This window comes from Phyllostomus discolor, chromosome 6, assembly GCF_004126475.2.
Source record: "Phyllostomus discolor isolate MPI-MPIP mPhyDis1 chromosome 6, mPhyDis1.pri.v3, whole genome shotgun sequence".
Lineage (NCBI taxonomy): Eukaryota > Metazoa > Chordata > Mammalia > Chiroptera > Phyllostomidae > Phyllostomus > Phyllostomus discolor.
Window position 1 is genome coordinate 101,856,718 of NC_040908.2, and position 27,909 is coordinate 101,884,626.

The 27,909-nt window shown below is 35.0% G+C and overlaps 1 protein-coding gene across 1 annotated transcript; it reads right to left on the reverse strand.

The window, feature by feature from the left end:
- Positions 1 to 797: 797 nt before the first annotated feature.
- On the reverse strand, positions 798 to 27,173 carry ANGPTL5 (angiopoietin like 5). The gene is made up of 8 exons (XM_028514272.2): positions 27,078 to 27,173; positions 25,005 to 25,149; positions 21,474 to 21,577; positions 19,760 to 19,853; positions 17,518 to 17,618; positions 15,830 to 15,950; positions 13,931 to 14,116; positions 798 to 1,263 (listed from the first exon to the last, which is right to left on the reverse strand). The coding sequence occupies exons 1-8, from the start codon at positions 27,171 to 27,173 to the stop codon at positions 962 to 964; spliced, it is 1,149 nt and encodes a 382-aa protein (XP_028370073.1). The 3' UTR covers positions 798 to 961.
- Positions 27,174 to 27,909: the final 736 nt, after the last annotated feature.

Below are 27,909 nucleotides of genomic sequence, written 5' to 3' on the forward strand. Positions count from 1 at the left end.
TCCTCTTCCCACCTCATTTTTCAGCTACTTTTACACTCCTTGGTACATTGTATAATCCTAACTCTGGACAAAGTACTTCCCTGTTCAACGCTAATTCTAACCTTTTCCCCTCATTTTTATCAATAACTGACACTTGGCCCAGTATAGCCTGGCTGGGGTTTCCCATGGATTTCTTACCACTCTAACTCCTTCCAACTTAGTGCAAAAAGTTGAGGAGACCAGCTTCCCAAAGCCACCATTCATCACTCTTTTTCCACTGTCCTTCACTTAAAGTTCATATCATTTCTATTGGCTTAAAAAGAGAAAGACATAAATGTGTTTTAGAATGCAACAGATCAGGATATAGACAAATAGTAAATTTGTTACAAACAAGAATAAAATCCTTAATTCCCATAAAATGTGAAAATAATGACTTTATTTTTGCAACAAAATTTTATTACCTGCAAAATATTGTGGAATCACCTGGGAGTAGTAAGGCTTTTAAACCATGGGAAGTTTATATGCTAGTCAGCACAGAGTTATTCTTTATAACTATCTTCAATCAAAATTATCTAAAGGTTGTATAGGTACCATTTAGAATAAATATACAAATAAGTATAATGTTCTCTTCAATTTTCATAACAATGTACAATGGTTTAATGCTTTAAAGAAAAGGAAAAACTTCTTTAAAAAATTTACTCCAGAAGACAAATCATAATTCACTTAAAACAAATTTTAGCACATATTATTAATATAATTAGTAATAAAAGTATACATTGAGTCATTTTTTTTATTAAAACTCTACCAAAATTGAAGGTTTCTAATTATACTCTTAATCCCTAGTTGATCTCTATAGCTAAATTTTGGCTAAAATGTTTGAAACACTCAGTAAAAAGAGAACTATGTAAAATCATTTATATATTGTTAAAAATAACTGGAATATGCATTACAATTTAAAATGAAATTACTTAATATATGGATTTTAAGTTCTTCTAATTTTCATTGAAACAGATTTAAACTTGACAGGTAAACTGTTTTTGGTCCATGTGCCCCACTGAATTCCATTTGCAAGCAATTTTCCAGGGAAGTGATGGATGCCATTCAGATTTGCTAAACCACATTGGCTGAACCACCAGCCAGTGTTGTTACTGAGTTGACTGCAGCTCTTCACAGCCTGACCATTATCCACACATGAGGGATGACATCCGTCATTATCAACATCTGCTGTGCTGAAAGGCATTGAATTTTGATTATCTTCTTTTCTGTAACCCCGGAATGCATCACCTGGGTAAATTAGATTTTGTTAATGACTAAATTTAAAGGAACTTTTTGTAATTTTACCAGCCTATTATACAAAAGCATTGCATCTAGAAATAAGATTTAAATTATTTTCTACAAGCGGTCATATCATAAATCTCCTCCACGTTGTGATATACCAAAACCTGATGCCCAATTTCTCGACATATTAGGGATCTTTAAGTGGACATTTGATATAAAATCACAGTCCAAAATGGAAGTTTGGCTATGTAGATATAATCATATAATGTAGGCCAAAGATCATCATGTATAGACCTGCCATTCTTCACTGAAGAGTAATGTGATGATTGTTAATTTAGGAAAAGAAAATAATTTAAACATATTAGGTTTTAATATCACTATCATTTACAGCCTTTTAGACAGAGAGGTGTGAATGAATGTGAGACGTCTGCATTTTAAAATCCTACATTTGTAACTGTAAAAATTGTTTGGTTTGATTTACTAGGTAGCAGGTTTACATGAAATGCTCCACACCCTCAAGAAAAAATTAGGTACACTACTGAAGTGTGCCTTTTCTTCATGGCTCTCCACATAATATTTGAACTAAGTGGACAATAATTAAAAGAATGCATTTTTAAAAATTTAATCTTCATTAAATTTTTCCCCATTACTATATAGTCCCCTTATACTCCCCTCTTTCCAGCAATCACCACACTGTTGTCCATGTCCATGAGTCCTTTTCCTTTTTTGCTCAATTCCTCCACCCCCTAACCCCTGGCCCACTAGCTGTCATCTGCTCTCCATCTATGAGTCTCTCTGTTTTGCTTGTTAGTTCAGGTTGTTCATTAGATTCCACATATGAATGAAATCATATGATATTTGTCTTGCTCTGACTGGCCTATTTCACTTAGCATAATGTTCTCCAGGTCCATCCATATTGTCATAAAATTTTCTTCTTTTTTATGGCTGTGTAGAATTCCATTGTGTAAATATCCCGTAGTTGTTTTATCCATTCATCTATTGATGGACACTTGGGCTGCTTCCATATCTTGCCAATTGTAAATGAGGCTGCAATGAACATACAGATGCTTATGTTCTTTCAAATTAGTGTTTTGGACACTTTCCAATATATTTCCAGAAATGCGATCACTGGGTCAAAAGGCAGATCCATTTTTAATTTTTTGAAGTAGCTCCATACTGCTTTCCACAGTGGGTGCACTAGTCGCATTTCCACCAACAGTGTAAAAGGGTATCCCTCTCCACATCCTTATCATTTATTGATTCATTGATGATAGCATTCTGACAGGTATGAGATGGTATCTCATCATGGTTTTAATTTGCATTTCTCTGATGATTAGTAACATTTAGCATCTTTTCATATGTCTATTGGCCATCTTTGTGTCCTTTTTGAAGAAATGTTTACTCAGGTCCTTTGCCCATTTTTTAATTGGGTTGTTCGTTTTTTGTGTGTGTTGAGTTTTGTAAGTACTTTTATAAATTTTGGATATTAACCCCTTATCACATGGATCAGTGAATATTTCCTACCATTCTGTGGATCATATATTTATGTTGTTGATCATTTCCTTTGCTGTAAAAACCTTTTGTTTTCTCATCCATTCCACTACCCTATGTCTTTTCTTTAGAATATTTAAGCCATTTACATTTAAAGTGATTATCAATAGATACATATGTAGTGCCATTTTATTGTTAGACTGCTTTCCTCTATATTTTTCCTTTATCTTTTTCTTTTCTTCCTCTTCTTCTTCTTCACCTCATCCCCCTCTCCTCTTTCTTCTTCTTAAAGCAAGCCCCTTAACATTTGTTGCAGCACCAGTTTGGTGTTAACAAATTCCTTTAGCTTTTTTTTTTATCTGTGAAGCTCCTTATTTCACTTTTGATTTTAAATGATAGCCTTGCAGCAGACGCATCAAGAAAAAAAGAGAAAGAACCCATATAAACACAATAAAAAATGAAAGAGATATTACAACTGATACCACAGAAATAAAAAGGACTGTAAGAAATCACTACAAAGAACTATATACCAGGAAATATGAAAACCTAGATGAAATGGACAAATTTCTAGAAAAATATAACCTTCCAAAATTCAATGAAGAAGAAGCAGAAAGCCTGACCAGACCAATAACAGCAGATGAAATTGAAGCAGTAATTAAAAAACTCCCAACACAAAAGTCCTGGACCTCACAGTTTCATAGGAGAATTCTACAAAGCATTTAAGGAAGAGCTAACCCCTATCCTTCACAGACTTTTCCAAAAAAATCCAAGAACATGGAAGACTCCCAAATTCTTTTTATGAAGCCAGCATCATCCTAACCCCAAAACCAGATAAAGACACAACAAAGAAAGAAAACTTCAGGCCAATATCACTGATGAACATAGACACCAAAATCCTCATCAAAATATTGGCAAACCCCATCCAGCAATATATTAAAAATATCATACACCATGACCAAGTGGGATTCATTCCAGGGAGGCAAGATGGTACCATATTGCAAATCACTAAACATAATAAGTCACATAAACAAAAGGAAAGACAAAATCACATGATCATATCAATAGATGCAGAAAAAGCATTTGATAAGTCACAGCACCCATTTATGATAAAAACACTCAGAAAAGTGGGAATAGAGGGAGCATTCCTTAATATAATAAAGGCCATATATGAGAGACCTACCGCCAACATCATACTCAATGGGCAAAAATTAAAATCTTTTCTACTAAGATCAGGAACAAGACAAGGATGCCTGCTCTCACCACCCCTATTCAACATAGTATTGGAAGTCCTAGCCACATCAATCAGACAAGAAAAGGAAATAAAAGGCATCCAAATTGGAAAAGAGTAAACAAAACTGTCACTGTTTGCAGATGACATTATAGTGTACATAGAAAATCCTATAGACTCCACCAAAAAACTGCTCCACCTAGCAGATGAATTTGGCAAACCAGCGGGATACAAAGTCAATATTTAGAAGTCAAAGGCATGTTTGTATACCAACAATGAAACATCAGAAGCAGAAATTAGGGGGAAAATCCCATTTGGTATAGCAGCCAGAAAAATAAAATACCTAGGAATAAACCTAACCAAGGAAGTAAAAAACCTGTACTCAGAAAACTACACAACACTGAAGAAAGAAATCAAGGACGACACAAACAAATGGAAACATATATCATGTTCATGGATCAGAAGAATTAACATCATCAAAATGTCATTACTACCCAAAGCAATTTACAGATTCAACACAATACCTATTAAAGTACCAATGGCATATTTTACAAATATGGAACAAACACTTCAAACGTTTATATGGAACCATAAATGACCCCAAATAGCTGCTGCAATTTGGAGAAAGAAGAGCAAACTAGGAGGGATCAAAATACCTGATATCAAACTGTATTACAAGGCCACTGTAATCAAAACAGCCTGGTACTGGCATAAGAACAGACACATGGACCAGTGGAACAGAATAGAGAGCCCAGAAATAAACCCAAGTCTCTATGATCAATTAATATTTGACAAAGAGGGAAGCAGCATAAAATGAAGCAAAATAGCCTCTTCAACAAATGGTATTGGGAGAGTTGGACAGCTACATGCAAAACAATGAAACTCGAGCACCAACTTACATCATACACAAAAGTAAATTCAAGGTAGATAAAAGATTTAAATGTAAGTTGTGACCATTAAAGTCCTAGAGAGAACATGGGCAGGAAAATCGAAAATCTCAGATATTTCACACAGCAACATTTTCATTGATATGTCCCCTAGAGCAAGGGACATAAAGGAAAGAATAAACAATGGGAACTCATCAAAATAAAAAGCTTCTGCACAGCTAAAGAAAATAGCATTAAAATTAAAAGGGAATCAACTATATGGGAAAACATATTTGCCAATGATTCCTTGGACAAGGGTTTGATCTCCAAAATATATAAAGAACACATATGACTCCACTCTAAGAAGACAAGCAACCCAATTAAAAAATGGGCAAAAGACTTAAACAGACACTTCTCTATGGAGGACATACAGAGGGTTCAGATACATAGGAAAAGATGCTCAGTATCACAAGCTATCAGAGAGATGCACATTAAAACCACTATGAGATACCACCTCACACCACTGAGAATGGCCATCATAAACAAAGCAAAAAAAAAAAAAACAAGTGTTGTCAAGGTTGTGGAGAAAAGGGTAGGCTAATGCACTGTTGGTGGGATTTCAGACTGGTGCAACTGCTATGAAAAACAGTATGGAATTTTCTCAGAAAACTAAAAATGGAACTGTCTTTTGACCCAACAATTCCACTATGGGGGTTATATCCTAAGAACCCTGAAACACCAATCCAAAAGAGCCTATGCACCCCAATGTTCATAGCAGCACAATTTACAATAGCCAAGTGCTGGAAGCAACCTAGGTACCCATCAGTAAATGAATGGATCAAAAAACTATGGTACATTTACACAATGGAATTCTATGCAGCAGAAAGAAAGGAGCTCCTACCCTTTGCAACAGCTTGGATGGAATTGGAGAACATTATGCTAAGTGAAATAAGCCAGGCAGTGAAACACAAATACCATATGATCTCACCTTTAACAGACACCTAATCAACAAAACGAACAAGCAAGCAAAATATAACCAAAGACACTGAAATTGAACACAGGCTGACAGTGACCAGAGAGGATAGGGGAGGAGATTATATGGGGAAAAGGTGAAGGGTTTGCAGGAACAATTACCAAGGACACATGGATAATAACATGGGGGTGGAAACAGGGGAGGGAGGTGGGGAGGGATGGGATGGTGGGGAGGGGTGTGGGGAAAAGGCAGAAAACTGTACTTGAACAATAATTTTTAAAATGTAAATAAATAAATAAATAAAATTATAGCCTTGCTGGATGAAGTAGCCTTGGTTCTAGGTCCTCATTGTTTATCGCCTTGAATATTTCTTGCCATTCCTTTCTGGCCTGGAATGTTCCTGTTGAATAATCAGATGTCAGTCTAACTGTTGTTCCCTTGTAGGTAACTACCTGCATTTCTCTTGCTGCTTTAGGATTCCCTCCTTGTATTTAAGGCTTGTCATTTTAATTATGATGTGTCTGGTGTAGACCTCTTTGGGTCCAGCATGTTTGGGGCTCTCTGAGCTTCCTGGACTTGTGTGACTTTTTTCTCCACCAAATTATGAAACTTTCCAGTCGTTTTTTCAAATAGGTTCTCAATCCCTTACTCACTCTCTTCCCCTTCTGGTATTCCCAGGATGCAGATGTAATGCTTCATGTTGTCCAAAATGCTTCTTAAGCTCTCCTCATTTTTTAAAATTCTGTTTTCTTTTTGCTGCTCTGTCTTGGTGTTTTTTTCTACCTTGTCTTCCAAAACACTGATTTGATCCTCTGCTTTATCTAACCTACTCTTTATTCCTTCCAGTGTATTATTTATCTCAGATATAGCATTCTTTATTTCTGAATGGTCATTTTTTATGGTTTTTGTGTCTTTTTCATGCAGCTGAGTATCCTTATAATCGTTACCCCAAACTGTCTCTCTGACAAATTGCTTGCCTCCATTTCATCTAGTTCTGCTGGAGATCTCTCTTGTTCTCATTTGGGGTCTGTTTCTTTGTCTTCCTATTTTGGCTCCTTTGTATTTTCTGCCACAATTTTTAAACTATATGTGATATAGTCTGAAGCTGTAATCAGCAGCCAAGCTTATGCTCCACAGTGTAGGGCTGAGTAATTCCTGTGGTTGGGTCTATTGCTTCCCTGAAGGCTGCTGCCACTTGGAGAGGAGTGCTGTGCCTGAGAAAGATGGTGTCTGCAGAATGGGGAATGACTCAGCCCAGGGATGCTGGTAGCTGTTTTTTCAGTTCTCCCCTAGAGCCACCAACCCCAGATTCGCCTCAAGCATCTCTAGTCCACTCTGCCCTCCTCCTGCCAGAGCCCAGGGTAAGTAGCCACAAATGAAATTTTGTGTGTTAGTCCTTTAAGAGGCTCTCTGAGTCTCCGGCTGTTTCTCCCTAGCAGAAAGAAACCCTGTTGGTTTTCACAGCTGAGTGTTATCTGGGTTCCTTTCTGGCTCTGGTGCTATAGGCTGGGTTACTCAGCTTGGGGTTTAGACCCCACACTTCTCAGGGGAAACCCCCAGCCCCTGAAATATCCCTCTGGAACTTTAGCGGTTGCCCATGGGAGACCAGCCAGCCCTCTCACATCCCTACACTCCCTACTAGTCATGCTGTGGTGATGTGGCTTCACCATCCACCCATGGTTATAGGGCTTCTCTCCAGCTAGTGTTCAGTTGGTTTTTAAGGATAATTTCTATACAATTTAGTTGTAATTACACATTGATCCTGGGAGGAGGTTAGTGTAGCTTCTACAAACTCCTCCACAATCTTGGATCCTCAAGAATATAATTTTTAAAGGGCTTCCATTGGACATTATATATACAATATCCCTGATATTCCCAATGATCTCAAAAACTAAGTATTTTTGGCCAAGACAAACCAGTTAACTAAGTAGTTAGGGTAGGAGTCATGTTTTGTTTTATAAAATTTATATAAATAAAAGATTCTAATTAATCCCATTGTACCTAGATTTCAACTGTAGGTAAACTTAGCTAATAAGTTTGAACTAAATGTGAAGTTATGTAAAATCTTTGAAGAATTTAAAGCCCACATTTGTTTCATTATGCTTTGTTTGGCATCTCTTAAGATATGTCTTTGAAGAGTTGGAGAACTTTATTAGCACTAGTGGCCTATCCTATACCTATACCCAGAGCCTCTGTTTCTGTTTTTCATGGGGAAAAAAGTGCCCACACCACAAATATCTGCAGAAAGACTATATTTTCACCACCTGCATAGCACAATACCTTTCAGAAGTTCAGATGAGAGAGACAGCACTTATGGAGCATTGCCTAAATTAAATGATCCCTCCACAGATACTTTCCCTAGACTAAGTATAATACCCAACAGAAGGATCATGCGAGGTCTGTCCAGAGGGTATCCAGTCATGTCATATGAAAAATAGAGACATTTATCAAAAAAGATACAAGATACAAGAAACATTGTACATAGGACAATGATGACTCAGTCACCTTCAAAGTAGGCACCTTGGGATCTCACACAGTTCTCCCAATCACCAACAGCTACCTCATCATGTTTTCCTGAATCTCACCAATGACCTGAAATCTCTTCCCTTTCAAAGGTGATTTTAGTTTTGGAAAAAAAAAAAAAACAGAAGTTGCAGGGTGCCAAATGTGGACTTTAAGAGGGCTGAGTCACATGCATGATTTGATATTTTGCCAAAACACTCTGCATAAGATGTGATGCATGAGCAGGCTCATTATCATGATGAGGCTGCCAATCATCAGTTACCCATAACTGCAGCCTTCTGAGTTATCTGAATAGTTTACATGGAAGAATGTTCAAGCTTAATGCAAATTTGATGCAATTCATTGATCTAATTGCTCAGTCATTTTGAATGCCATGGCCATACAGTACACATGCTCGCTCATTGGCATCTACCACCCCCACTACTAGTACAGTCAAGTTGTCATTGTTTACACATGAGCATTCCAGTCTACTCTCCTTGACTGCCAGCTAACATCAATGTCATGCAAAACGTTTTTGTTATATTAACAATGGCTGGAGTTTTTCCACACAGACTTCATACATCAAATCAGCCCCTTTCTGGGTTATATAAGAAATTATTTCAAAAACATAATGCACTTGTCTATTTATAAGAAAGAGCCCATTAAAACTCACTGTCATATTTTCTGTCAGGGTGTAGTTAAAGAAAGTGGCACAACATGGCCCTTTGTCTTTCCTGAGAACCCAGAGAAATTTCTCATGAGTTTTAGAATCAGGGATGTATGTACTTTTTGTGAAAAATTTCTTCAAATTTTCAATTCCCATATTTCAATTTTTCCTCTGAACTCAAAGTCCAGATTGTAGCCCATCTGCCACATTCATGATCACATTTCAGTGCCTTGTTATATCTATGTTCCTATCTTTACATTCTATTGACAAATTTTTCTTTATGTTGATTATATTTTGTAATCAACAATTTAAAGTTACTTAACAACCTTATTGAAAAAATATAGAGTATGCCAAAATTTGAGATTTATGTAATGAAAAAACTTTTTTCCATTATAAATTTTATTCTCTACTTAAATCCTAATCATCCTTTAGAGAAACCCCACATAAACTTTTCCTAATATAGTATGTTCCATATTCAGACAGTTTGTTACACCATTAGAGATGAAGGGATAGAAATTATATATTGTAACTCTTTAAAATTTTTCCTCTGTATCAAAATTTGTAAGATTTCAGTTTCAGCTAATATTCCAAGGTCAAGCAGTTTTTTGGTGGAGTCTATAGGATTTTCTATGTATACTATCATGTCATCTGCAAACAGTGACAGTTTTGTTCCCTCCTTTCCGATTTGGATGCCTTTTATTTCTTTTTCTTGTCTGATTGCTGTGACTAAGACTTCCAGTACTATATTGAATAGAAGTGGTGAAAGTGGACAGCCTTGTCTTGTTCCTGATCTTAGTGGAAAAGATTTTAATTTTTGCCCATTGAGTATGATGTTGGCTGTAGGTCTCTCATATATGGACTTTATTATGTTGAGGATTGCTCCCTCTATTCCCACTTTTCTGAGTGTTTTTATCATGAATGGGTGCTGTGACTTATCAAATGCTTTTTCTTCATCTATTGATATTATCATGTGGTTTTTGTCTTTGCTTTTGTTTATGTGATTCACATTTACTGATTTGTGAATATTGTACCATCCTTGCCTCCCTGGAATGAATCCCACTTGGTCATGGTGTATGATATTTTGAATGTATTGTTGGATGCGGTTTGCCAGTATTTTGTTGAGGATTTTAGCGTCAATGTTCATCAGTGATATTGGCCTGAAGTTTTCTTTCTTTGTTGTGTCTTTATCTGGTTTTGGGATTAGGATGATATGGCCTCATAAAAAGAGTTTGGGAGTCTCCCATCTTTTTGGATTTTTTGGAATAGTCTGTGAAGGATAGGGGTTAGCTCTTCCTTTAATGCTTTGTAGAATTCTCCTGTGAAACCATCTGGTCCAGGGATTTTGTGTGTTGGGAGTTTTTTGATTACTGCTTCAATTTCTTTTGCTGTTATTGGTTTGTTCAGGCTTTCTGCTTCCATTTTATTGAGTTTTGGAAGGTTATATTTTTCTAGAAATTTGTCCATTTCATCTAGGTTTTCAAATTTCTTGGCATACAGTTCTTTGTAGTAATTTGTTACAATCCTTTGTATTTCTGTGGTATCTGTTGTAATCTCTCCTCTTTCATTTCTGATTGTGTTTATTTGGGTCTTCTCTCTTTTTTTCTTGATGAGTCTGCTTAAAGGCTTGTCAATTTTGTTTATCTCTTCAAAGAACCAGCTCTTGGATTCATTGATCCTTAGAATTGTGCTTTTAATGTATATGTCATTTAATTCTGCTCTGATCTTGGTTATTTCCTTCCTTCTGCTTGCTCTGGACTGTCTTTGTTGTTGTTCCTCGAGTTCTTGTAGACGTAGGGTTAGGTTGTTTGTTTGAAATGTTTCTAACTTTTTTAGGTGGGCCTCTGTTACTATGAACTTCCCTCTCAGGATTGCCTTGGCTGTGTCCCATAAATTTGGGGTTGTTGTGAGTTCATTTTCATTTGTTTCCAGAAACATTTTGATTTCTTCCCTAATTTCATTCTTGACCCATTCATTGTTTAATAGCATGATATTTAATCTCCATGACTTTGAGTGTTTTGGGTTTTTTTCCTTGGGGTTGGTTTCTAGCTTCAGTCCCTTGTGGTCCAAGAAAATGCTTGGTATGATTTCAATTTTCTTGAAGTTCTTGAGGCTTGTTTTGTGTCCTATCATGTGGTCAATCTTTGAAAATGTTCCATGTACATTTGAAAAGAATGTGTATTTAGCTTCTTTCAGATAGAGGGCTCTGTATATATCAATAAAGTCCATTTCATCTAGGGTATTGTTCAATGCCACAATATCTTTCTTTGTTGATATTTTGTTTGGAAAATCTGTCCATTTGTGATAGTGGGGTGTTAAAATCCCCCAGTATAATTGTGTTGCTGTCAGTATCTTCCTTGAAGTCCTCTAAGATTTTCTTTATGTACTTGGGTGCTCCTATGTTGGGTGCATATATATTTACAATATTTATGTCTTCTTGGTGGATTCTTCCCTTGAGTATTATGAAGTGACTTTCTGGGTCTCTCTTTATGGACCTTTTTTGGAAGTCTATATTGTCTGATATGAGTATTGCTACCGTGGTTGCTTAGAAGATTTGTTTCCAGCCCTTCACTTTCAGCCTGAGCAGGACTTTTATCCTGAGGTGGGTCTCTTGTAGGCAGCATATGTGTGGGTCATTTTTTCTTATCCATTCAGCTATTCTATGTCTTTTGATTGAAGCATTTAATCCATTTATGTTTAAGGTTATTATTGATAGGTACTTATTCCTTGTCTTTTATGTATGTGTGTTCCTCTCTCTCTCTCTCTTTTCCTTCCTTTCCTTAAAGCAGTCCCTTTAGAATCTCTTGCAGAGCTGGTTTGGTGGAGGTGTATTCTTTTAGACTTCTTTTGTCTGGGAAGCTTCTTATTTGGCCTTCTATCTTGATTGAGAGCCTTGCTGGGTAAAGTAGCCTTGGTTGCAGACCTTTGGTTCTCATTACTTGGAATATTTCTTGCCATTCTCTTCTGGCTTGGAGTGTTTCTGTTGAGAAGTCAGCTGTTAGCCTTATTGGGGTTCCCTTGTGTGTTACTTCCTGTTTCTCCCTTGCTGCCTTTAAGATTCTCTCTTTGTCTTGAAATTTTGCCATTTTGATTATGATGTGTCTTGTCGTGGGCCCCTTGGGGTTCCTCTTGATTGGGACTCTCTGTGTTTCCTGGATTTGTGTGACTTTTTCTCTCATCAAATTAGGGAAGTTTTCAAATAGGTTTTTGATCCCTTGCTCTTCTTCTTCTCCTTCTGGTATCCCTATTATATGGATATTATTACATTTCGTATGTCTTGCATTTCTCTTAATCCCTCTTCATTCTTTCTGAGCCTCTTTTCCTTTTCTAGTTCTTTCTGGGTGTTTTCTTCTACTTTGTCCTCTAGCTCACTAATCCGATCTTCTGCTTCATCAATCCTGCTTTTCATTCCTTCTACTGTGTTCTTCAGTTCAGAAATTACATTCTTCATTTCCTCTTGGCCCTTGTTGAGAGTTTCTATTTCCTTTTTCATGTTGATATAGTTTGCAGTGAGATTGTGGTAGCTTCCTCCTAGTTTCTGGTAGCTCATTGTGAGTTCATTGAGCTTCCTGATAATCATTGTTTTGAACTCAATATCTGATAGTTGAGTTGCCTCTACTTCATTTAGCATTTTTCCTGAGGCTTCCTCCTTTCCCTTCATTTGGGGCTTGTTTCTTTGTTTTCTCATTGTTCGTGGGATTCTTTTTATTAGCCTCTGTTTCTTAAATTGATCTGTTCTGGTTCCCTGTGATTATGGTGTGAACTTCTGTGGCAGAATACCTCTGAGATTCAGTGGTGCAGTCTCCTTCATGGATCCTGGTGTTTACAACTTCCCCCTACTCCTCTGGTTTTTCAATGTCCGCTATAATTTTTGATGTCCTGTTTTCAAAAATGTTTTGGTAACCTAGGCCACTTACTCTGTTCCTCTGCCGATCCACAAACTTCTCTCCCCTGTGCAGGCCTTCACCGATCACACAGGGAGCATCCGCTGTTACAGGAAGCGCTACAGAAGACAGCAGCTCTTTAGCTGGCTGTAGCTGCATGCTTCTCTCTCCACTGCCACAGCCACATGGCTCCTCTAATTATCAGTGTTTGCTTAATTTTCAGTATTATATTTTATATAACATTTTTAGTAGAGCAGAGTGTTACTTTAGAGAGTTGCTTTCGCATGTTCTATTCAACTTGTTTTCTCTTTCAGTGGGTAGTAAAACAAAATGGTAATTTTTTCCTTCCTTTTCCCCTCATAGCTTTATCAGTATTCTATTTTCAGTTTTAGTTATCTACCCCTCTATATTGTGGTCACTTAAAACTTAGAAATATATATCATTTATTTTTGGATTTCAAACACTAAAAATACATAATAAACAAGGACCATAATGAGCAACAAGAGACTTGAATTTAGTAGTTCTTATCTCAAATTTCAAATTTTAGCATCAAAATATAAATTTAACATCAAGTGTTTTGAAGTTCTAACAAATTAAGTTTATTTGGAAATAAGTAGGTGCACCAATGTATAGTTAAAAAATTCATAACTGCTTATTCTATCACCCTGTGCTCTTGCCCTGGCTCAGATGTGATGAGCTGGGAATCTTAATCTTTTAGGTCTCTTCACCTGTAAAGTGAGAAGAGTGAAGATCAGCTCTAATGTTTTATGACTTCTAAATGCCAATCTCTCTGAACATGAAAATGTAAATAACATCCTCCAAGCCAAACCCACAGGCTCTTTTATCTAGAGAATCAACTGAGATTGCATGTGGCAAATCATGATGTGCTGCAACAACCGTAATACAGTTTCAAAGCTTGAGACTGGCCAGTTTCCTCATTCCTGCTCTTCTCTGTTATCAGTTATGTGTCATGTACCAAGAGAAACACATTACTTTTATCTTCACCTAGTATTGTGTCAGTTACATTTAAAACTTCTGGGTAATTTTAGGAATAAAAAAACTTACCAGCATTTCCTGAATAGCGTCCTAAGTGAATTTTAAAAAATCTTGTTTCATCCTCTAGCCAAAAATTATCATATGATGCATAAGCCAATGTATCATCTTCAGATTCTAATGCCACATACAGCATAAAACTGGTATTTTTCTGATTTACTATATAAAATATCTTTTTTAGTCCTAGCCAAAATTCACCTGTAAAAACAAAAACAGCTTTTTAAAATATATTTTAATACAAATCAGAATAACCCTTTATTATTGAGTTTTGGTGTTTAATATTTCTATAACTCTGAAATGGCTCACATAAATCATTGAAAGGACTGATGGTCCTCACTCAAATTATCAGTGTTTGCTTAATTTGCAAAAAAAAAAAAAAAAGAATCTTCTGCTTCTTTATACTGGGGATAACTAGACTCTGTTTCATTTTTATTTCCCCAAATTAAATTCAAAAATTTATTTAAAGATCAATTAAGTAAAAAGTCAAGTTTTGCCTTAAAACATGTCAATGAAAAGCCAGTTGAAATATTATGGCAGGTAATAAATTGATGACTACTAGTAAATATAACAGGTTTAACCTACAAATCAACACATCATTATAATACACTTCCTGATAATGCTCAGTTGAAATTATTTTTTTCTGTCTTTGAGGATAATGCTTTGTGAACAAATACTTCAAACTATAGCTAAGATACTAACTCCCTCTCCAGGGTTTACAGGGGTGTTTTAGCTACATACCCACTTAGAACTAAAAATTATCCTGAAGAAGTACAGGAAGAAAGGGGGTACATGAAGAAATACAGAAGTACAGGAAGTAACATGGGTCCCTAAGGGTCTGTGTAGTGTCTCAAAGTCGATGACTGTCCATTTTCAATGTCCCTGCCATATTTCTCCTTTCCCACAACCCCAAATTTAAGACTTAACGATATATTTAATTTAATTGCAAGTTTTTAAAAACCTATATAGAAGGTACAAAGCAGGTCTGTTCACATTTGGGATACTTGCTTGATGACCTTTTTGTCTAAACTCTTATAATTTCTCCATAGAAATAAGCATAATGTAAGGAAAATGACAATTCAGATCCTGAATTCAGGAAGAAGCATTTACTGGAAACTCGAAGGTTAATGCTGAGAAAACACAGCTATTTGGCATTGTGCATAACGTTTTATTACATTTTGTGTTCCTTCTGAAATCATTGGCATTCAGTGTTAAGTGCTTGAGTGACATTATTAGGGGATGCTGAAGATTTAAATTATAACAATAGTAATTTAAAATAGCATAAAAATGATCAAAATCACCTGCAAACATTCCCACTATTATAAAATCTACAGTGTTCAGAAATACGGATATTTTTATACACCAGCAAAAGTTAACACTGTTGGGTGGCAATAATGTAAACAAATTTTACAACTGACCTGAGGTTTACATTTTTTTAATTTTGAACATAGTTATCTTAATTGATATTTTTATAAAACACTACTCCCAGTTTGCATTATTTGAATTTGTACAGCCACATACCTAAATTCTTCATTATTTACTTGTATAGACACAACACATATCTGAAAAATTTCAAGGTTTATGACAACCATGCCCATTCAAGTTTTCATTCTACAAATAGCTGTTGATCGCCTCAGAGCTCTGCTGTGTGCATAGCAGACACTTTTAATAAACACCCAATTTAGAATTTTCACTCAAACACATTCCAACATGTATCTAAAATTAAAGATTTCCAAAGTCCAACTGAAGATCTACTCATTTTCAATCATTTGGCATATTAAGAGAGTGATTTAGTCACATATTGATATTCACAAGGATTTGCTATTTTTACTAACAATTTGACAAAGAGACAGTCTGTAAGTGTAATACCAAAAAGAAGAAAAAAAAGATAGAGTAGAAAAAATATAATTTGACCTAAAAGGTCGCCAAATCCATCCAGATAATCACACCACAACCTTTGAAAATCAATTATCCCATCAATCCTTTTCTGTATCACTGTCCATCCACCTCCTCTGTAATCCATGTCACACATTACCTAAAATAGACCCAAAAAGACAAAAATAACATACTATGACTTTGATTCTTTGATATAAAACTCATGCTTCACCCTTAAACCTACAGAAAAAGAAGATACTTTCACTGACACTATCAATGCAATTGTATGATATTAATATATTCAGAATTTTTTAATTTCTAGAAGTAATTTTATTTATCATAAAAAACTTGTAGTTAACTGAAACATAGTCTCTATGTCCGTTGTTTTTAAATATATAGGTATTTGTAGCATTTTAAGGTTATTCTCTTATTCCTTAACACTATACAGTTTTCAGTTGAGTAATAACAGTACTGATGAGATGTGGCAAAGTGATGTATTTCTTTCCAAACTGAAAATGCTGATTCATTTTTTTAAGTGTTAAATATTTCCACATGCTTGTCTCTGATTGTTCTTTTCTCAAAAGGCCTGGATGGACTATGTTTAGACTGGAATTTTCAGACAGAAAGGCATGATCTGTGACCCATCTCAGCAGGCACCCCAGTTCTGGGGTACTGTGTAAAATGCCCCTAAGAGGACCACTGTAGGGAACCCATAGAAGTGACGGAGGAAATCAGAGTAATCCTCTCCATTAGAAATACCCCGCTGCACAGAGAAAGACAGGGTGGAGGAAGTTAGGGAACAATGCTTTCCCACATGAGGTAATTATGCATCCCACTCTTCAAAACTTAGAAGACTTCCCTTTTCACATCTGTTTAGACCCATATTTAAATCTGCAGGTGAAGTAATTTAAGTGATTTAAAAATTATTTCCAACCTAATTGCTAATTTTGTGACATCTTGTCAATAGATATCAAAATATAATGTTAGTAACTGTAAGAAACTGGTAGTTAGAAAAAAATTACTTTATTGTGTAACAAAGACTATCAATAAGGTGTGATATCAGTGTCATTAAACTTAAATAATGGACCCAGAAAAAGTATATGTGATATACATAATACATAATTTCTAGTAGAAATTTCTTCTAGAAATCCTAGCATAGAAGTACTAAGAATAGACATTAGTCATTTATTTTATTCAAGTTAAGAATGGCGCAGCTTCTCAATCTGTCTCACTTCAATGGGTATTTTAATTATTAATTTCTCCAAAAATCACAAAATCATTTGTCATATAAAAAAATATAGCCATATATAAGAAGGAAGATCAAAAGTATTTTAGTAACCTCCAAGGCAAAACACACTATTAATTTCTAGTATCCATAAGCTAATTAAAGAAAGTATTTATATTGTACTGTTCTGCTTCCTATAAAAATTATATAAAATCTTGCACCAAAAGGATATAGTTTGAAAAGTATAAGCAAGAAAACTCAAGTAGAAAAGTGAAAGTCTCTCTAGGTCTTTTATGCATTTTGGACATAGAATTGTGGTTTGGGCAAAGAATTCCAAAATACCAAAATTTTGAAACTGGAAGTTTTACTAATTTATTTAAATTTTTCAAGAAAAAAATAAATATTAAACAATTAAAGTTTAATATTAAATAAGTTGGTTGAATAAGTAATACAAATAGAATATGTTGCTTATCCTATTTCATATAATAAGGGAAAATTTTACCTCAAATGGATAGCTAGATCCTTCTGGATAGATTATATATAAACCACTTGGTGTTTTGGTAATAGAGCCAACAGTATCTTTGATATCAGTACAATCTAAACCTAGAAAAGTAAAATTATTTATGATATTTGCAAGTACACATTTAAGACAATCATTTTACTGTAGAGAATTAACAGTACTCTCTGAAATTATTTAATTTTCATTAATGATACAATGATTTTAGTACTTGGAAAATTAAGGAGAAAATACATGGAAGAACTGAGATTAAAGAATGAATGCTGCAATAAGCAACATCACTGTTAGTTATTACTACTCAATATTGTGTAAAACTTTCATTTGGGATTGTCACTTATTTAACATATTTTATAATTATACATTCTCTTGCCCAATGAATAATGCCCTTTCAGGAATTTAGGCTTATCTTGGGAGCATGATGTGTAAAGGTCATCTATATGTATGAGGAGGAGAAAACGCAAAGGAATGAAGTAGATTAACTACTATAGACATATCTTTGACTACTCTATTCAAAACTTCAGAAGCTCTGATGTGTTGGGGGCCACTATTATAAGCAGCAAAGGGAGGAAAGGGCAAAATCAGTCTCTCCACCAAGAAATTATGCTTGAAGCTAGAGCCTGCTCTGTTGACAATACAACTGCAGCACCCTATAATCACCCTCCCCAAAGCATTCTACAGTTGCCAGAGAATTGTAAAGATTTTAGTGTGGATAGAGATATTATATCTTAATCTAAGATACTTTACTCTGTATTATCTTTTATAAATGTAATAAAATAATTCAACTCTTACAAGTGTCAATTACCCAGGAAAACAAATACATGAAAGCCTAGGATTCCAGAGCCAGGAGCCCAGGTTAGAGTCCTAGTTCCACTCCTTCCTAATGGAGAACATGAGCTAAATTACTTAACCTCTTTTCATGTATAATCCCATAATAATAATAATATCTACTTTGTAGTGTTATTCTGGTGATTTACATCATAAGGCTTTATGTAAAGGACTTAATGTAAAGGCACAGTGCCTAGCACATAGTGAATACTCAAAAGATGTCATCTACAAAAAAATAGCTATAAAGTTGTTTGCCTTTCTCTTCGTTTACAGAAGACATTGATTTGTTGCCTTTGTTGTGAATTACTGCGACATTCTTATAATAAATTTATGCTCCTAGATAGGATAGAAGTTCCCAATGAAAGGCTGATCTGGGTTGGAATATCTGCTTTGGCATCACCATCCAAATAAGTGTGAACAGACTATTTAGATGTTTCTGGGCTGCATACTCCTCATCTGATAACAATCACCATCACAGCAAACCCTTATATTGCCTCCCTATGCATCAGGCAGTATTTTAGGAGTTTCTTATATACTTACCCACTTAACCCTCACAACAAACGAGGTAGTTATTGTCAGTTTACCAATGAGGAAACTGACATTAAGAAAACAATAGATGAGGGATTTAAAGAAGGCAGCCTGACGTCAGACTCCATGCTCTTCACCACCTTGTAACACTACCCACCTAGGGTGGTTATGGGGGATAAGTGATATACAAGAAATAATTACAAAATAACATGTGAGTGCCTATATTAATACCTGACACATAGAAGATTCTCAGTAACTGTTTATTCCCTTCCCTTTGTAAGGAAAAAAGAGAGACTATATACTACTAGACCCTCAATAATATTTATCTGCTTGGAAGTTTTTGATATTAATTCATATTTGTAAAATTTGTGGGCATTTTTCTTAGAAACCTACACCTCTAGGAATTACTATACTGTATTTTAGTATAAAAAGTGCGAATTTCAATTTATTTCTGTCTTCTTTCTTTGTCTTTTCAAATTTTAAGTCCCAATTTGAAACACTTTAAGCATGTCAAAAAATACTTTTTATAGGTGGGAGGGACTCTGAAACTTTCTTTTCTTCTAATTGAAGATTAATTACTAATAAAATGTAAGGGGGAGCCCAGAATTCAATTACATGAAACTATGCTATTATGAACAGATTCAGAATGTCTGTATACAGCCATGGTTTTCAAACAGTGACAAACATTTCCCAGTTTAGGAAAGTACACACAGTGCGGGTTGAAATTTGCTTCATGGCAAGCATTATTCCTCCAGTCTGTTACATAATAGTGAACTGTATTTTTTAAACAAAACCTCTAAATGCCCCAACCTGTCCAGGAAATTTTAAAGCAATAACAGACAAGAATAAAAGACTGAAATACTGAAGCTCTCACCATGTGACTGAACTGGTCTGTGAGGAAAAGGATCCAGCTGTTTTCTAAAAACTTCAGCAGTCAAAAGGAGGACTCGATTCATGAGCTCATTAACCTAAATATACATGCACACATTTAAGCAAATTTATATTTGAACAAACCTCCATTAGCTGAATTCTGTATAACTAATATCTCTAAGCCTCTTAGAAATGCAGCTCTGAAACATATATAATGGCCATTTTTCTACATTGAATCCTTTACTATTTTAACAAAGCAGTAAAAGCATAGCTAAATAGCAACCTTTAAGTTCAGTACTGTTTACCTCCTGCTCTTGCTTTTATCTGCCCATTTCTGAACTTGACGGCTCTTGAAAATCTATTCTTTTTATTTAATTGTTGTTCAAGTACAGTTTTCTGCCTTTTACTCCCATCCCAGCCCTCCCCACCTCCCTCCCGTTTCCACCCACTCCCTTGTTTTTGTCCATGTGTCCTTTACATTTGTTCCTGCAAACCCTTCACCTTTTCCCCTGAAATTCCCTCCCCTCTCCCCTCTGGTCATTGTCAGCCTATTCTCTATTTCAGTGTCTTTGGTTATATTTTGCTTGTTTGTTTGTTTGTTTTGTTGATTAGGTTCCTGTTAAAGGTGAGATCATATGTTATTTGTCTTTCCCTGCCTGGCTTATTTCACTTAGCATAATGCTCTCCAGTTCCATCCATGCTGTGGCAAAGAGTAGGAGCTCCTTCTTTCTTTCTACTGCATAGAATTCCAATGTGTAAATGTACTCTTTATATCTTGCTTGAACCATTGTTGTATTTTCCTATCCGGAGTCCCTGTGCCCTTCCTCTGCTCTTCCTCAAGTCATCCTTTACACCAGCTGCCAATCTGATCATTTCATTTCCCTGATCACATATTTGGGTAACTGGTTGGTGTGGCATGATTTAATTCCTATCTCTCTTTTTTCTTTGTTTTCAGTATATTTTATTGATTATGCTATCATAGTTTTCCCAGATAAGGTAAAGTTAAAAGAGTTCACCATTACCAAGCCCTTATTATATGAAATGTTAAAGGGACTTACCTAAGAAATAGACAATTAAAAACTATGAACAGTAAAATGACAATAATTCCTATTTCTATAAGTCAGTTTTCCTTCTACATCCTTAACTGAACAGCCGTTCCATCCCTGCACCAACTCGAGTATTCCCAAAAAATGCAATGTCCTATCCTTCTTACTCAACCTTTGTGACCTTTGAAACATTTATTCACCTTTCATGACTCAGCTCAGGAGCTCTACCATCTGGGAAGTTTTCTCACATTTTGGATCTTGGATATCTCTTTTATGTCTTCTAACAGCATTTGTAACATTTTCAATATATTATTCTGCTCTTCTAGACTTTATAATCCTTAAGTAAAGATCCATTTCTTTATTAAATTCTGTTTGCTTGATGCTTACTATGATGCCTCCAACATAACAGGACACTAAATAGATGTTTGGACACAAACACATTAAACAATTAAATGATTGTACCTCTAGCTAACTATCATATTTTGCTGTATATAATGCACACATTTTTTGCCCCAATTTTTGAGGGAAAATAAGGATGCACATTATACATGGGTATAAAGATTACATATCATGGGTATAATAATAGGTATGATAATCTCATGTATAATGTTCACAGAAATGTGGTGTACCATTGTGCAAATACAATAACAACACAATACCCAAAATCCATACCTGATTAGATAAGTAATCCAAGGAAGCTTGCTGCTCATCCATTATATTTCTTAGTAGTTTTTTGGTACTTCGTGTATAAGAAATGATAGAATTTTGTAAATGTCCTTAAATCATAATAAAAAATGTTTGCTAAATATGAAGTTGTTATAGAAACCAATTACTGTGAAAATAATAAATTTCACAAAATTTTGGATAAATATGTAAACAGTAATTTCTCTAAATACTCAAAATTGCATATTCTAGCTAGTGTATTTTTTAATGACTCAGGATTAACCAAGAACACAAGTGTTTTTATACTTCTTAATAAAACTGTACTTCCTAATAATTTACATTATCCCCAATTTAATCTGATATAATTGAAAGACAAAGTTTTGAATATCAATTATCACTTTATAAGGTGAGAGGTATAGAAGCAGGAGGTCCAAGACTTGTTGATTCTTATTATATAAGAAAGTAAAAGACCCTGGCTGGTGTAGCTCAGTGGATTAAACACCAGCCTTTGAACCAAAGGGTGACAGGTTTGATGTCCAGTCTAGGGCACATGCCTGGGTTGCAGGCCATGTCCCCAGTAGCAGGCAGGTGAGAGGCAACCACACATTGATGTTTCCCTCCCTCTTTTTCCTTCCCTTCCCCTCTCTCTAAAAATAAATAAATAAATAAAATCTTTTTTTACACAGCTATCTTATTCATGAATTATAGCATTTCCTTGGGCTGATGGTGAAAAAACATGAGTTTGTACTTATGTGGATCATTTTAAATTCACATTTTGGGAATGGGGCATAGAAATGATCTTCAAACAAAACACAAGTGCCTGGCTTCACCTGCAAGTTTTGAGAACTGCTGGCTAATTCTCTGTGTCCAGAAGGCTTCAAAAGAACAAGACACAATAATTGCTGCTTGAATGGATGAGGAATTTCAGATCTCGGCACTCTCTAACTGACACCCAGAGATTTTACTTTAGATGTCTAATCCCCCAAAAGGGTCAGGGGATGGATAAGTGCTAGGGCTCTAGGAAGTTCTTCTTACCTGTTTTGGGCTCCCTTATGAATCATCTGCATGACTCTAAGAATTAGGCTTAAGAACTTCCTAAACAAGAATCAGTGCCCGGTGGCCTGGAAGAGATTGACAATGTTGGCATGACCAGTGTGACCGCTATACAACTGCCCTTGGAAGGCCTACCACAGTGAAGGGTACAGGACCACCCTGGAGAAATGGAGAGTATTACAACCAGGAGGAACTGTAGTGTGTTGGCCCAGCTGCCAGGAAAAGGTTCTTAGACCAGTGCAGCTACCTAATCCCTAGGCTCTGGCTGCCTGAAACTTTTGGTTGAATTTTAAAAAATGATCAAACAAGGGCACACATATACATTAACTTGTATTGAATACAGCTGTCAGAAATCATGTCAGCAGATGTAATGGACATGGGTTGGACATGGGAGAAAGGGACATAAATGAACATGTATGGGGGACCCATGGATAAAGCCAAGGCAGGGTGGGATTGAGGGGGGAGATGGACATGGGTAGGGCAGAGGAAAGTGGTGGTAGGATAATGGAGACAACTGTATTCGAACAACAATTAAAAAGTAAAAAAAAAAATACCCAGGCATTATTCATACTCACAATCTTTTTATTCATCAGATGGGTCTGGTGCAATTTTAGCTGATTTAAAATAGTTCAGAATTGTATAATTAAAAATCTTTTTTAAAAAGGAAAAGGCAATAATCCCCTGTTATGTTATTTAATTTTAAAATTAATCTTTAATTTTTGTATTATGCTCTATTTTTATATAAACAAATTTCAAACACACACATACATGTGTACACATCAGAAATAGTCAAATGTTTGGGTTGGTTTGTTTCTGATCAAATTTTCACTATGTATTTTTCTTTTAAAAAATATTTTTATTTTAAAATAATCTTACTGATAGAATAGTGGCAAGAAGAGCACAAAGAACTTTTTCCTAAATTATTTGAGAGCTTGCTGCCATGGTGCCCTGGGTATTTCAGTGTGTATTTCTTTTATGCCAAGACATTCTCTACAATACACCCATCAAAATCAGGAAATAAATCTTGACTACCATATATTTATGAGACCTAATGATGTCCTTTATCACAAGAAGAACCACACATTATTGAATACATTATTATTTTTTTAGAGAGGGGAAGGGAGGGAGAAAGAGAGAGAGAGAAACATCAGTGTGTGGTTGCCTCTCATGTGGCCCCCACTGGGGACGTGGCCCGCAACCCAGGCATGTGCCCTGACTGGGAATTGAACCTGCGATGCTTTGGTTCACAGCCCACGCTCAATCCACTGAGCTACACCAGCCAGGGCTGAATACAGTATTCTTTTAAAAATTGTTTTATTTCCATGTTGCTTTCACTCAAGCAGTAGAATCACATTAATAATTCTTGATATTTTAAAATCTACCTCACCCAGTCTTCATTTCTTTTTTACTTTGTCCCTTAGTTTCTACTAGATTCTTCATGATTTTAGACATCTTTTTTTTTAGAAAGAACATTTTTAGTTTTGTTGTTTTTATTGAATTTATTGTAGTGACATTGGCTAATAAAATTATATAGGTTTCAGGTGTACAATTCTACAACCTCTGGGTGTTATATTTTGTGTTCACTACCCCAAGTCAAGATTTCCTCCATCACCATTATCTCCCCTTTACCCTCTTCTAGCTTCCTTCACTCATTTCCTTCTGGTAATCACCATGCTGTTGTCTGTGAGGGTTGCTTTGTTTTGTTTTGTTTTTCCTTAATTCCTTCACCTCTTTCACCCAGCCCCACAACTCCTCTCTGACAGCAGTCAGTCCATTCTCTGAGTCTGTTACTATTTAGTTTGTTAGTTTATTCTGTTCATAATAGACTTAAAGCTCCACTCCCCAGTTTGAGAAGCCTGAGACACTTGTGTTATACATAGAGTTAAGCACATTAAAGCAAAATTTTTTATACTTTGTGACCTATAGCCCTGTAAGAACTGGGTCAAATTACCACCTCTCTCACTTCTGATTGCCCTTTTCCATCCCACCCCTATGCACATGTAATAGACCATGAAAATTACTGCATTGTTACTAAATAGTTTTAAACAAAAAATGAGATTTTAAACTTTTCATTTTTTATGTTTTGTTACATAAATTGTTGTGAATTTGTATTATACCTTGTAGCAGTTATTCAGTATTAATGAATCCCCCCACCCCCACTCAAAACTAAGGTGGAATTTCCTATTGTCTCAAAGGGAAGAAAATAGCTCTAGGAAAATTGATACAATGCTAATATCAGTGCCCTCTGGCTTGCCCCTTTTTCCTGTGGTCTCTTGATGCCACTGGGCTACATAGAAGGATTTGTTCATTTCTCAAATATTTACTCAGCCCATACTATGTGTCAAACACATAAAGCCTCTGGCCTAGCATGATCAGGATATATATATAAAATGACCCAAACAAAATTTAAGGTATAGTTTTTCTATGTCAACCCTAGAAATAATAAAATCATATACCTTTATAATTGTGGTTATTTGTAATACTTACTACACATGAAATGTTTTTCTTCTCGTGTAATTTTAGTTTTAATATCACATGATTCCTCATAATCTTCCTTATAAACAGTATCATTACTTTTACTTTCATCTTTTGCATGAGATACATCTTCTACAATATTAACTACTGTAGAATCCTTTACATTAAAAAATAGAAATAAGAAAAATATATGAAGTATGTTATATGGCCTAATACACAATGAATAAAAAGACTAAATGGAAAAGACTACATTTCATGACATAACAAGGATGATCATTCAGGAAAAAAAAAATCAATGAACTGGTTAGTTCAAATTTCCACAAGTAAACCCTATAGGTAGATTTTGGGTATGAATAATAATTATATGTTAGTTCAATACTTTTGTTTTCCTCTTTTCTTCTTAAATTCCAAAAGGACTTACAGTCATCCCTTGATATCACAGAGGTTGGTCACAGGACCCCTGCAGATATCCAAATCCACAGATGCTCAGTTACCTTATATAAAATGGCATAGTATTCACATATAACCTGTATATGTCTTCCTGTGTACTTTAAATCATACCCAGATTACTTGTAATACCTAACACAATGCAAATGCTGTATAAATAGTTGTTATACTATATTGTTTGGAGAACAGTGACCAAGAAAAGGTCTGTACCTGTTCAGTACAGATGCAATCATCATAGGCCTACTACCTACATGGTAGACATCAGCAACAATATAACTTTTTTCCAAGTTTTTCTATCCGCAGTTAGTTGAATCTGTGGATACAGAACCCACAGATGCAGAGGGCCAACTGCATGTAGGCTCTGTTTTCTATAACTGTGGCTCTATGTAGCTTTAATTTTTGTAAATTTGTGTATGTGATACAGTGCTAAGCCATCTGTCTTCCATGAATCTTGCAATTTGAAGTTCTTTGAACATGGACTAAGAAACTTCTCTGAGATACCTACAACATTGCTATGCCAAATGGACTTTCTAACATTAATTATTATGAATCATGTTCGGGGGTAGTGGAGGATAGAGAAATGTAGTACAATTGTCACTTTTGTATAAGCTAAAGAATTTAGAGATTTAAAAGTAAAGTACTCATAAGTTTGAAAGGTATCAGTAATAACAGAAAAGAAAGTGTGGAATTTTGCTTTGCAAAATCAACAACAGATGGCATTTTACAAAGCCAGCTACAGCTATCATTCCAACAGTACCTATTCTTGGTACTCTGATTCCGTCAATGTTAAAATATTCTTTGATAGAAATCATATTGATTTAAATAACTCATTTTTAGAAAAATAATAACAAGTTTTGACCTCCTTTGCCCTGAATATTAAGAGAAAGGTAAAGAACTAATCATTTATAAAAGATATCCACCCCAAAAAGATAAACATATTTTGTTAGATCTATTTTTAACTCTTTCTCTTTCTCTTCTACTCCTATAATAACTGACATACTAGATGTTTTCAAAAACCTAAGTTACAAGTATATTTTGTCAGCTTGAAATAAGACTCTTAAATATTTAGAGAGTTATTAATATTTCTTTAGCTTTCCTAGAATTTATTCTTCCTTAACTTTTGAACTTCAGAATTTGGTATCCATACAGTGGTAAATATTTAAATACATAGCACACAAGTCCCCATACATTCATAGCATTGTATATAATATATGAGCTATTATTCTGACATTGCCTTGAATAAAAGTTTCTAATATCCTAGGTAATCACTCACAAGACTATATTTGAAATACGAAAGTTTATAGAATAGTTTTTCAAGTGAAGTGAATTTTTTAATTACCTACCAGATAGTTCATCATCAAAATTAATCAGAAAGTTGCTAGCTAGTTTTTAACCTAGGCCTGCAATTTCTTTAAAATATTTTCACAAGAAATGTATCAAGTCAATCCTCAGTTGATGGGTTTTCTAAATTTTAAAACAACATCATTTAAGCAAAGTTTCAGCATTTCTAAATAAACACTAATTTTTTTCATAAATTATATTGGGTAGTATAATCAATCTTTTCAAACACCTAATATAAATCTTTAAAGCCACATAATCATGGTTTCCTAGCTAAAATAATACTGCTAAAATTCTTACCGTAGATTGACGTACACAGTAAGCTTGTATAGTTTTTCCACAAATAAAAATACATATATTTATGAACAAGAGTGAAACTTGGGAAAGATACATCATATTTTTCTTGAAGAAATAAAAACCTCTTCAAATATCAGTCAGCTGTCTGTGGAAAGAACTACAGTGCACAGAGTTTTAAGTCAAAAACTTCTGGAAGGTGTACAACAAAAACAGAAGCCAATACTTACTGGTTTCCATGCCCTGGTTTGAAACGACACCCTTCATATGAAAAACAAGGCAGCCTCTAGAGATCCTGCCATTTGAAGTTATAAAAAAAAACCCTTTTTTATCACTAAATGCACTCATTATAAATCATGCTTTTGAAATATGGGCAATAAATAAATAATTAGATAGATCACGAGTTTATAAATACATCTAGTTTTTCTTTCAGATTTTTTTTTGCATTAGAAAAATACCCTTGATAAGAAGTATCTCAATAATTATGAACTGGTTTGAATAAAAATAATAAGAAAGTAGACATGAGTGATGGAGTGGAAATAGTATTACATTGGAACTATTTCTAAAAATACTAAGTAGAAATTAAATCAATGTGGACATCCACAGCAGATCGATAATTCAGAGTTAAAATATGCTTCCAAATGATATTAGCTATCAATGATGACCATATTAACCTCATAAATGCCAAATATCTAGTACTCTGATTTGTGTTTTTCATCTGTATTGTTAAAAGTTAAACATTTTTAAACATAAGGGAACTATTGTTATTGAAAATTACCACTCTGAAAGTTGATAGATCAAAGTCTGTGACAGGCCTACATTGTCCCATACAATGGCT

Coding starts and splice junctions, on each gene's coding strand:
- ANGPTL5 (XM_028514272.2), bottom strand. CDS start 27,173: ATGATGTATCTTTCCCAAGTTTCACTCTTGTTCATAAATATATGTATT. Junction 21,578..25,004: donor AGAAAAACATTTCATGTGTA/GTAAGTATTACA, acceptor TTATGATTTAAG/GACATTTACAAAATTCTATC. Junction 15,951..17,517: donor GATCTAGCTATCCATTTGAG/GTAAAATTTTCC, acceptor GGTCTATTTTAG/GTAATGTGTGACATGGATTA.